This window comes from Crocodylus siamensis, chromosome 13, assembly GCF_052110815.1.
Source record: "Crocodylus siamensis isolate JL-2025a chromosome 13, ASM5211081v1, whole genome shotgun sequence".
Lineage (NCBI taxonomy): Eukaryota > Metazoa > Chordata > Crocodylia > Crocodylidae > Crocodylus > Crocodylus siamensis.
In genome coordinates this window covers 32,969,076-32,981,844 of record NC_143407.1, presented here as the reverse complement: position 1 = coordinate 32,981,844, position 12,769 = coordinate 32,969,076, and the positions used below count along the sequence as shown (strand labels likewise).

General features: G+C 44.6%; 1 protein-coding gene across 5 annotated transcripts in view; it reads right to left on the bottom strand.

The window, feature by feature from the left end:
• The window catches only part of ACACA (acetyl-CoA carboxylase alpha), a 166,330-nt gene extending 156,545 nt beyond the window's left edge, over positions 1–9,785 (bottom strand). For 2 of the 5 annotated variants that reach the window (XM_090025367.1, XM_090025368.1), the window contains exon 1: positions 5,659–5,733. In XM_090025367.1, the coding sequence (XP_089881493.1) occupies positions 5,659–5,714 (56 nt within the window). In that variant the 5' untranslated portion in view covers positions 5,715–5,733. Of the gene's footprint in view, positions 1–5,658; positions 5,734–9,678 lie in introns of those variants that run through there. The other 3 variants (XM_090025369.1, XM_090025370.1, XM_090025371.1) reach the window with 3 other exon arrangements.
• Between the last annotated feature and the right edge of the window lie 2,984 nt (positions 9,786–12,769).

Below are 12,769 nucleotides of genomic sequence, written 5' to 3'. Positions count from 1 at the left end.
TCCCCATTCAAAGAGTAACAAATATGCCTTGATACCATAATACAGCATACTACCAATTACGCCCATCAGCTACCCCAACAGACTGAGTGACTTCCTATGGGAAGGTCTACCTTTCACTCAGCCTGAATGCATTCTGCTCCTTTAATTCAGAAGGTATTGCACTTTCAAATCCTGCAGTCCATGGCCTTCCAAGAAAGACATGAGCTTCACTTAAGATGAAACATACAAATTAATATGGTAGCTTCAATAAAATCAAATGGCTAAACAGCCAAGAAATACAATGTTACACTTGAAGAAGAAAGCTGGGAAGAAATGCACGGAGTGGACTGGTTCAGTAGCCTAAGCTCAGACATATGCCTTGCCCCCCAAAAATAAGTAGGTCTTAGTTACACAGCAATCGCAACAGTATTATGAAAACAACAGGATTGTTAGCACAGATTGCTTAGCATGACTGTATAACAGATTTAGTCAAGTTTACACAGGCAAAATCAATCCACGTTATAAGCATAAAAAGGAAACGTTTGTTGTTTTAATTCAAGTGGAGACAAGGCATTAAGAGAGAACATAATCTTCAAACATTGCGTGACTTTTTCAACGACACCTCTGAAAATTAAGAACACATCTGACTGGTTTACTCAATCTCACTGAGATAGCATTCAATCAGATTACTGAGATCCAGTTTACGCTGAAATTCCCACAGCTCCCAATTTCAGTAGGACTAGATAGAGCCCAAGAGAAAAACAGGTATGTACTTAACTACTCTGTAATTCAAGTCATCCGTCAGCCAGCCCAGTGTGGGGATAACAGAGGTTGCATCTAGCCAGGTAGTTTTTGGTGGGGGAAAGGGTGATTATAAAAGCTACACACATATCTGCCCATTGCAAGGATTAAACCACTTGTGAAAACTGCTACTACAAAGGGCAGCAGGGCAGGCCCTACAAGGAGAGGCTATGGGACCTGAACCTGTTCAGCCTCCACAAGAGAAGGCCGAGGGGGGATCTAGTGGCCTGTTACAAACTAGTCAGGGGGGATCAGCAGGCACTGGGGGAGTCCCTGTTCCCCCGAGCACTACCAGGAGTGACTAGAAATAACAGTCACAAGCTGGCAGAGGGTAGGTTTAGGCTAGATATCAGGAGGCGCTACTTCACGGTCAGAGCGGCTAGGATCTGGAACCAACTTCCAAGAGAAGTGGTGCTGGCTCCTACCCTGGGGGTCTTTAAGAGAAGGCTCGACAATCACCTTGCCGGGGTCATTTGACCCCAATACTCTTTCCTGCCATGGCAGGGGGTCAGACTTGATGACCTGCTCAGATCCCTTCCGACCCTACTAACTATGAAACTATGAAAGCTGCAAGGCATATCCCTGTTCTTGCTGATCAGGCTTTGAATACATCAAGTAGCCTACCCATGCAGTTGGGATGCAGAAACAGAGCTTAAATTATTAGTCCAAGCTCTCCTAAATTAGCCAAAGTCATAAAACTTCACCAAAGCCAGCAAACACAAAGTTTAGAAATGATCACGTTTGGAAAAATCTCCTGTCTAATGCACTTTGCTCAACTTGCCAAAAGTTATCCCATCCTGATAGCACAACACCCATAAAAAATTCCAACTGGATTCATTTAGCACTGGTACATTTAGGGTAATGTCATTGACTGGTCTGGATTATAACAAGAAAACTAACTTTCACCATAACTATGGAAAGAGACTGCCTCCAAAACTTAATAATTAGGAAACACCTTCCATCTCAAGAGCTGAAGCCCTGTATAAGCATTAACGACACCTTAAGCCTCCATCATTGAGAAAATGATTACTATTGCTTTTTAAAGATGACACAGCAAATAAATGACTTGGTTGGGATGATACAGCGGGGGATGCTCCTGCTTTGAGCAGGAGGTTAGACTAGATCAGCGTTTCTCAACCTGTGGGTCATGACCCAAAAGTGGGTTGCAAGAATATATGAAAGGGTCGCAGACAAACTTTATAAATGGATTCTCCTTTAAAGGAGAAAAAATGTGGGAAACTCTGGCTTTTGCCTTGCAGGCAGAGTTCCAGCCTGCAACAGGCTGCTTGGGGCCCCTGTGCTTCACACACCCACCCTCTGCCCCAAACACCCGGGGGGGGAGGGGGGCGAGGCATGGGGGCAGCAGGGTAGGACTGGCCATCAGTGTCTACAAATGGGTCCTGGTACAAAAAAGGTTGAGAACCACTGGACTAGATGTAACCTCTGAGGTCCCTTCCAAACCTCATTTCTATGATTCTATGGCCTGCCCAACAAATCAGTGAGAAACCATAAAATTGAGGCCAGATCTCCTGACTCCCTATCCCTAGTCCAAAATACTTCATCATGCTCCCTGTCCATGAGTGTCTCACCAAAGACAAACCCTACCATCCATTCAAGAACTCCATTCAAGAGCAACTGAGCTTCAGTGCACCTCAGTCCTGTTCTATAGGCCCTGCTATCCATTTCTCTGTTTACATGTTCATTTACTGAGCAACAGCTAATTCAGAAATCACATGACTCAGACACACTCTCCACTTCTAAGGTTGAAAACGTTCTCAATTCTTCTTTTTAAAACATTTTCAGAATTACTTCTTGACCAAATAAAATGTAGCCTTCCCCAAAACAGCTCCTCATCGAACCATCTGATTTGCTAACCTGTGGGAACAGGACATTAAAATCCCGCATTGCCTGGAGTACTTTCACCTACCAAACCCCACAAAATTTGGGCTGCTCTAGTTTGAAATACATGGGGTCTCTACTGAAGTCTGTTTGTACTATGCAGCGGCTTAAAGGCTTAATCCTGCGCTACTCACATGATCAGCGAGTCCTGCAAGAGACTTCACTAGGTGCTGTGTGGGCCACTAACAGATTAATCGCATTCAGGACAGCAATACTCTCCTTTTCAGCCAGAATCCCTTTGTCTGCAGGAGGTTTCATCTCTCTTTAAAGCAGTTTATAGCACAAGGTAAAGTTTGCAGAGACTGAAGTGACTAAAATATACAGCGGTCCAAATACAAAGAAAGATAAGCACAAGCCCAATCCTACGTAAGCAAGGAAGTCCAACATGCACAAAGCTCTGTTCATGCTTGATCTCTGTCAGATCTGAGCTGTATTCTCCCTTCCATCTCCCCTCCCTAATCAAAACTACTCGTTTTAAAAGTAAAACTTCACCCTTCAATTTCTGACAATCACTGAGCACTACAGATTCAGCTGGGGATGCAAAAGCCAAACTATGCTGTGTGTGTGCTTCTTACAACATAACTAATAAAGCCTCTGCAATCTGAGCTCATCATGCTGTTGAGGAATGTGTTGTAAGATAAACATGGAGGACACCGATGAAAAAACGAACATGCAGCTGGAGAGGATGTGATGCTGGAGTGATGCTGCCCAGCTGCCATATTAACATCTAACAACACCTGGCAGTGCAAAGCAAAATATGTGGTCTAATAAGAATATAATATTTCATAAAAATATCACTTAGCATTCCCCTGGCAACATGGACTACCTAACACCAAAAGAGCTGTGGCTTTACTAAGGGGCATGCAAAAAGTCAAAGCCATTATAGACCAGTAATGAAACAGAGGTATGTCTCCTTTCACTGCCTGAACTAATGCAGGAAGTGAAAAAAAAGCCAAAAGTAGCAAAAAGTAGATTGCATTTACTTAATGGGTTGACTCCTAATTTCTCTGACTAGAAAAGTCAGTAACACAGCCAGGCAGATGGGCAGTCAGCCGCCAGGTACGCAGAGGGTCAAGCTCCACACTAAGGCCCAAAGTTATCAGTTCCTCCAGGACACAGAGGTGAAAATCAGGTAAGCCATACCTTCAGAACCACCTGCCTGGGTTTTTAAGCCATTGTACCTCAGCACTGATTCTGAAAGCCTTTTATGTCAACAGTGATCTCTGCAAAAGTAATAGGCCACCAGCCTGAACTCACTCTCAGCTGGAAGCAGAAGGACAAAGTCTTACCAAAGAACGAACCGCATCAGTATTAGACTTGTGACCCTACTGACCTAAATGTTACTCCTCCATTTATACTGAAACTTCTCCTTAGCTTGCTCCTGCAGCCATATGGCTGAGGGCAAGCAGAACTCGGGGGGATCCAAACCTCAAGCCTCTGGGTTTGGGCCTGCACCCACAGGATGCCCACCAAAGGATCTGGAAGCATCTGAAGGCCCAGGTGGGAGTGGAGGATGCTTGCCGGTGGTAGGGCCACATTTGGTTCTTGAGTGACTCACGGATTTGGAATTGATTTGACTGATTTGACTCGGGGCATGAAAAATTTTTCTTAAAAAAAATTCATACCGTTTTCTTTTAATTTACAGTGCCCTCTGCCACCGCAACTGGAGACAGCTCCACTTCCTACCTACACTGCTCTACAGACCTCACATCACATGCAGTGAAGTAACTGTGGATCCTCTGTAGCAAAAGGTATTCTATGAAGCAAACGTTTCCAGCCAAAAAAATGGGGATTTTATAGAAGCTCTGTAATACAGTGAATATTTACATTTTACTAGGCCACATTTCTCCCTTGTAACTCCTTTATTAGGATGAACTTATTCATTCAATTAAAACTAAATGAGTATGCCTTGGATGGACTTTTCTTGTTCCCCTGAAGGAAGTGACCAGCTTTTTAAAAGGACCCTATACTCAGATGGATAACAGAGGTAAATCTATCCCGTGTTTAAATACATCCCCAGCCAGGAAAACATTTTAGGCACATACCTAAATCCCATTGTGCTGAACCTGTATAGATTCCCAAATTGGTGGCTACTACTCTTAATAAAAATATGCAACTTGTTCCTACTTGTCAAGTGAAAGGTACACGGAAATTAAAAAGACTATGGGGGCAGGGTGAGAAAGAACAACAAATTTCTTCTAGAAATGCCAACACACTCTGGGCACACTAAAAGTCATAAGGAGCTAGGAAATCATTTCCAGAAATGCCGAGAGCTCGCAGCTCCTTGAACATGGCCGGTCTGTGTTGCCAAAAAGATGCTCCTGGAAAGAGCTCAGAAATCTTTCATTTTCAACACCGAGCCAGGGGAAAGGGAATGGCGGGAAGGCGGCAGCACATGCCGCTCACGCTGCCGTCAATTGCGCCAATCCATCTGGACTTTTTGCACCGATAAACGGTGACACTCAATATAGGCTTTTTGCACCCATAAACAGTGCCAATCAATTCGGGATGTCTACGCCAATCAAATTGGACTCTTTCCGCTCCTAAGTGGCACTAATCAATTTGGACTTTCAGTGCTGATAAACGGCGCCAATCAAATTGGACACACTGCACCAATAAATCCAGGCTTCTTGCGCCAACAAATTGCGCCCATCGATTCAGACTTGCTGTGACCCGACTCTCTTCTGCCCAGTGATGCGGTGCCCACCTCCCTGGTCCACGGCCTGTGACTAAGGTACGCAGGTGTGCCGAAACCTGCGCGGTTTTCGGCGGGGGGTGAACCGAGGCAGCGGGGCTGGGACCACGGGCCCTTCAGGGACTCGAGATGCTCCGAGGACGATCCGTGGCTGCTCCCCCCACCCCCGCCCTCATGTTCCACGAGGGCTCTGCCCGCCCAGCCCGGTGTGGGGGACCCCGTAGCCCACCGCCCCACCCACGAGTAACGGTCGCGCGAGGCCGGGGGGGGGGAGGGGCGCTCACCTGAGCAGCGGCGCGCGCGCGGGCGCGGAGGAGAAGCCGGAGCCGCTCTCGCCCATCCAGCGCGTGGGGCTCGGCCCCGCCCCGGCCCCGCCCCCTTCCGCCAGGCCCCGCCCCCCCTCGAGTGGTGTGATGAGGAAGCGGTTACTTCGGGTCACCCACCTCTGACCCCGGCCTCGGCGTCCCCGCCTCCCCCGCGCGCCCCCATTGGCTCGCGCCTCCACCCTCGAGGTGGGTGTGACCAATGGGAGAGGCCCGCCGGGAGGAGGCGGGGCCAATGGGAACACGCCGATGGTCCGAGCCGCAGGCGCGCCACTGCCACTGGCTGGCGAGGCGCGGAGGGAGGGCCCGGCGGAGGCTGTCCCCCCCCCCCACACACACACACCCCACCCCTCCATTATGACTAGCCTCTTCCGCTGCCTTTAACCCGTTGGGTGCCGCGTGGCTGCGCTCACGTGCAGGCCCTGCCCAGGTCCATGCAGGGAGCTGCCCGCACTGCCAGCCCTAACCTGGTCCCACCGCAAGCCAGGCAGGTGCAGCTGGGCTGCGAAAACCCACCAGGCCGGGGCAGGCGTCTGGTCCACAACGAGCTGAGACCTGGCCCTTCTGCATCAGCCACGGGGGCAAGAGATGGAAAAAAACGAGTGAATCCTGCAAACTCCAAGCTGGGCAACTTCCCGCCGGCACGACCTGCGCCTGCATCTGCTGAAGGGAGCTGGTCACCCAAACTCATGCCACGAGTTAGACTCTACACGGTGCCAATCTGCCCCGTCTTCAGCCCACGGGGCCAGGCAACTTATCCCAGGGAAAAGAAGTCTCTCAGAGCCAACACTTGCAAGTCTGGGCCTTGCTTCCACTGGTCTGCCTTGCAAAGGGCCTTTCCAAACCCAGCCCCTACATTAGGGATGCCACTGCAGCACCAACTTGGAAATGTTCAGGAAGGGGCTTGGACTAGATCACCGTTTCTCAACCCGTGTGTCGCAGCCCAAACATGGGTTGGAAGAATATATGAAAGGGTTATGAACAAATCTTAAAAATGGAGCAACAAACTTTAAAAATGGATTCTTCTTTAAAGGAGAAAACATGGGAAACCAGGGCTTTTCCCTTGCAGGCTTTTCCCTCCAGCCTGCAAGGGGCTGCTTGGGGCTCCACACATGCACCCCCTGCCCCATACACCCACCCCCTGCCACACATCTACCACACACCCATCCCCTGCCCCATACACGGGGGGCTGGGATCTGGAAGTGGGGGGCAGCAGGTTGGGAGTGAGGGTTACTGGGTTGGGACCAGCCATGCATCTTTACAAATGGGTCCTGTTACAAAAAAGGTTGAGAACCATGACCTTGGGAGGTCTCTTCCAACCCAACTTCTCTATGACTCCAGTGCCACTGAAGCTAATGCAGAGGAATATGTGGCATATACAACAGTTCATTCCTTAGGTTGTCAGCAACCACAGGAATAGAAGGCAAATACATTGGGAACACTGATGTGAATAAAACCTGCCTTCTCAGTAGCTTCTGCTCTGTTTCACAGACACTTGGCTGAGCAAGATTCCTGTGCACAGATAGCTACAAAAAGCAAAAGCATCACAAGTATTCTCGTGAATACTGGTCGTCACGCTCACGCCAGAAAGCCCTGTGTGGCTATTTTGATTATGTTCCTTTTCTTCCCTGTCCCACAGATTGTAACAACTATAAATAACCTACATGGAGGAGAAGGGATTTCTCCTTTTTATACAGCACCCGAGGGATCCAGAAGACAGAAATAATAAAATACGATTTATGTGGCCAATCGTACAGCAGAAGCACAGGCTAAAAGTCTCTTGTGTAAAATGTTCAGATCAAAGGAGTAAATAAATTCATTAAAAAAAAAGGTCATGTGATTTTCAGAAGTCAAGGTTAAAGACCCTAAGCCTAACCCGGATTTTCGGAACCAAAGGCTGTGAGAATGGGGTGACGACTCTTAGGTCCTGTGGCAATTCATCCCATAGTCTTGGGCCAGCCTTTGCGAAGCCTGTCTCCTACACAGGCAAGCTATCCTCTGCCAGAAGAGGAAAATCTGTCAACCAGAGTTCTCCACCTGTAGCTTCAGGCAATTTTTTAGGGCCCTGACCACCTTAAAAAGGAGGAGAGATGCCTCACACTGGATGCTCTATTAGAAAAGGGGGCAGGGTAAGGAGATGAAGACAATTCTGATGGGCTGATATGTCAGCTCTCATGCCAAGGTGTGTGCACACATAACCAGTATGCACCATACTTGCTGAAATTCCTGTTTGGGTCTCTGTACCTTTTTAACACTGATTGTTATTATTACTACTATTGTGGCTGCTGCTGCTACTACCATCATCATTATCATTACTTTTATTAATACTAGTATGATGATGATTATGATTAGGTTACTCCTCCTAAAGGCAAGATATTCGAGAGTTGGAAAACATTATGGGGGAAGGAAATGACTTTTTTTGTTTTTTAATTTTTTTAATAGAGTTCTTTTTCATTTGCAGATTTCTCTTTTCAGGAGGAGCTGGGAAAGGTTAGTGAGCATTAGCTTAATACTAGGAGATACTGAGCTTCAGTGCACACTCAAGTGAGTAGGAGTCAAGGGCACATGGCACCCTGTAAGACTGTATCCTAACTCATACCTAATACCTACATGCAAACTCAAATGAATCGGTTTGCATTAGTTATAAAAGGAGCCCCAAGAATTTGGAGACGGTAGATAGAAAACTATTAAACTGCTTAATCCATTAAATTGATCTTCAGTTTCCCTTGCATTTAAAAAAACAACCCCAAAGATGACAAGTGGTTGGATCATCTTCTCTGCTGTACTTGAGTATTTTGGTCATGCTAAAACCTGCATTCTGTGCATCTGCCCTTCCCATTTTATTCACTCAACCAATAAACACTATTTAAATCCTGTTGGAGGAATGATTTGCTACATATAATTAAACCCTGTAGCAACTTTTCAGTTTGAGAGCCAAGGAAGAAAGAAATGTGTGTAAAACAGACAAAAGTACATATATTAACATGAGTATGTCACATTCCAACATGGATTGGGAAAGTGCCACTGACAATAAACCATAATAATCTCAGCCTTAAGCAAGCCTCACATTTGATGGCCTCGAAGCAGCATTTTAATGACATTTAATGACAGCATTTTAGGACACTTAAACCTTTACATGGACTTTTGCATCCTGGAACATTTCACAAAGAAGGGGCTTTGTTAATGCCCCACTTTACAGGCAGGGAGAAGGAGGCATATATATGCCAAGTGACTCACCCAAAATATTTCATTTATTTGAATTATAAATCCATTGGACTTTTGAACAAGTCATTAGAAAAGCATGTGGCTAGTAGCTTTCAGGCCTGCTCTTGTTCCCATTGACAACAGTAGCAAATTTACAGTAACTTGGCTTCAGTGTGAGCAGGATGTCATAACCTGGTCAATGGGATTTGGGGAAAATTGGGAGGAGCAGGCACTGTGATCCCAATCCTGCCCCTACAGGAACGATGCTCAGTTCTGCTGCTGATTTAGATAAGAAAGGTGCAGTTCCCAGACTTCTATCTAATTTAGGCAGAAAAGGCAGAGAAGAGCCAATCGTTATCAATGTGCTCAAAGCCTCAAAAACCAGTGTATACTAGTAATATAACGCCACAAGGTCAAATACTTCTACCATAACAGGCATAAGATACATTGCTCAGATACAAACTTTCCCAGCGTGTGCTGAGTGTTCATCTAGCAGCTTGTGGACTGTACGCATTTTATGCATGACCTTAGTAGAAGTCCTGATTAAGTCTTTGTGTCTTTCTCTGAGAAAGAAAGACACATCTCTATCACAAAACGTTTTAAATGCTGTAACCCTCTTCAGAAGAGAATTATTTTTATTCGGCTTACAAATGCATGATGCCCTGTACTTAACTTTGCACATGCAAAAAAGCCACCCAAGCACATTTTTCTTGTAAATACACGTGGCCTCAAAAGTGAAAATAAACGTAACTGGAAAAACAGTGAAAGCTTCATTACCTGAATGGTCCCACACCTGTCCGGCAACACCTGATAATATCCCCAGCTCCTCAGCGCCCAGAAGGATCACCGTGGCTTTGAAGTGTTAGTGACGCCATCCAGCCCACAACACAGACCTCAGGTCCTGGCAGGTAGGTAAAAGAAGAAAAGCTTCTCTATTATTTTGCTTTTTTTAAAAAGTGTTATTTTTTCACATGCATGTATTTCGGACGTTTTAACAGGCTTATCAATTGCTGTCATGTAAACATCAGAATTAAAACATTCATTATTATAAAGCTGAGCGTCTCTTTTTGTTTAGAGAAACAATATAATGATCCACCCTCTCTCTACTTAGCAGGCTATTTGCCTTTTTCAGACTCACCCCCTCTGGTGTCCTTTTATTGTTTTTAAGTTCTTTAAAGGCTTTTTGAACTTCAAAGACATCCTGGGGATCATTTAAAAGTGGAAGCAAAGTGCTGTGTGGCTCAGTGCTCCTCTTCTGCAACCAGCGGCACTAAATTAGAAAGTGAAAGTACCCAACATAACAGTAGGCAGATAAGGATATTGGGGTAAATCTGATATCTTTTATTAGACCAACTAAATAATTATTTCAGTTGATCTAATAAAAAATACTGGATTTACCCAAAGAACCTTATCTGCCTATGTTTTTAGACACAAGTACAACCTACACCCCTGCAACATAACAGTAGGCAGACAAGGCTTTTTAGGTAAATCTGATATCTTTTATTCAACCAACTAAAATAGTTGGAGAAAATATTTTTTACAAGCTTGTGGGTACAAACACCCTTCTTCAGGCACAGGGAGCATCACCCAAAAAACTTTGTCTGCCTATGTCCTTAGACCAACACCCCTGCAACATAACAGCAGTATTTAACATTCACCTGACCCTATCACCATCCTCTAGCTCCACCAGTGACTACATGGGAAAAAGTTAAGACTAAGAACAAAGCAAAGGGAATCAGTTTTGAAAATAATTTCAAAACAGCTGCACCTGCAAAAGAAAATATTCTGACACAGACAAAGGCTGGGTTAGCACTTCACCAAGGTCTAATTTCAGACGCCCAGTGATTTCTACCAGTTAAGCAGGGATTGAGTTTCTTTCAAATTTTAGCAGAAAATATATACTGCTTACTTGCTTAGCATATTTTATTTAATATAAATGATCTTCATTAAAGCAAGTATGGCCTTAATGAAGGCTGTTGTTACTGCAAATTTGATTTTAAATGGGAGAGGCAAGAATGACTTCCATTCGAAAGCCTGTCTCACCAGCCATACACGTCCATTCAAAAGCCTCTCTCACCAACCATACAGTTGGTCCAATAATAGATATCACCCAAAGAAATCCTTGCCTCTCACATTATTTCTCGATCATGACAGCTACAACACCACACTTACCCTGCCATTTTAAACAGGTAAATTTTTTTGAAAGTTTTTAAATTAAAAACCCTTAATTTTATCCACCTCAGATATATGGAAGAAGCAGGCTATCCAAGTACTAAGGATTTAATAGTACGTGCAAGCACTTGCCACTTCATCTTAGAAAAAAGAACACACAAAAGTCCTCTGGATTTATCAATATTTATAACAAAGTCAGATCGGACCACTATATAACTAGTCATTTTTAAAGCAGGGCATACTTTCAGACTTAACAGAAGTATCCAACCTTCAGCCCACAATCAAAATAAACGGCATTGTGGCCATTTGGCTTTTTAAAAACAGAAGTTTTAGCAGAAAAAGTGATCTCTATTGCCACCTTGTGTCAGATATTAGAAAATGCCAGTTTCTGGTAAAAAATGGCTGAGCACATCCTAGCACTTGATGAAAACAGCAATGTAGGATAGAAGTCCGCTTGGATTCTCATATGTTTTGGACAATTACCTTATGTGATAACAAAGGAAATGTTTTCACCATTTAGGTCTGGCTGGGAGTCTGACACCCCCTTCTTTCTAATGAAGATGTATCTCGGTGCTCCATGCTCTTCTTGTCCTGAGATCGTTTAAAGACAGTGCATTTCTCTTAGGGCCCCTCTTTGAGCCTATTCTCAAATTCAAACTGGTAAAGAATACTGAGGCCCACCTGGTAAGTGCAGGGCACTAGTTCCTCATAATCTGCACAGACAGAATATGGTTTCTGGGTGGAGTTCAAGGTCTTAGTACTAACCACAAGAAAACCTCAATTGCTTGGACTTGCCTTCTTGGAAGACACTTCTTTCTCCATGTAGCAGTGTTACATGGGAACCATTCATGAGAAAGCCTCTTCAGCATACAACAGGATGCTGTTACAGTAACAGTATATGCTGAACTGCATATAAAGGTTAGCACAAAGAGTTTGCAATATAAAAGTTGCTGCCTGGGCGTTCTCCAGGAGTGAACTTCATTTTGAAACGGGCTCAATCTTCCCTTGGTTCCAAACAAACCAACTCTGTCTGCCTTTTGGGCACACGTGAACTGGGTTTCACACATATCCTAAGCCACATGGAGAACTGTGCCAATAAGTAACAATATTTGAATCAATCAGTTACCAAATCCTGAATACCCACCCTTCGGAGCACTTCCAAATCTATAAATGAATCAGACTACAATGAGTTATGAATCTCATTTAATCCCTCCTGATCAGTTATCAATATTGAAATGCTGGGAGCTTTACCAACTAACTTACAGACGTAGCTACATTGGTTTCATCAATGGAAGCAATAAGAGCAAAAACAAAAAAAGGCTTTATGATCACGAATATTGTATTTATGTCATAATCATGGACACAATATTGGCATTTAGTTTGTGGTTTGCATGCTACAACCTCAGCCCAAAAAGCAGGTGGATTGTTTCTGACTGCTTGTATCACTAAAAGATTTCTAATGGAACAAAATCAAAAACCCTACACAGAGGACCAAGATATGCTCGCAGATTATGTTGATTATTTTCTGCTGGGGCAATGTTCTGGAACATAGCTGGTTAAAAACTTTGAAGAATGATTGAGGGGAAAAAAAAAATCAACAGCATTTAGATTTCATATCTATATACAACCAACGGCATTCTCTCTCTAAAGATACCCAACAAGCAGGTTTGCCATATAGGTCATATGCAGCATCTCT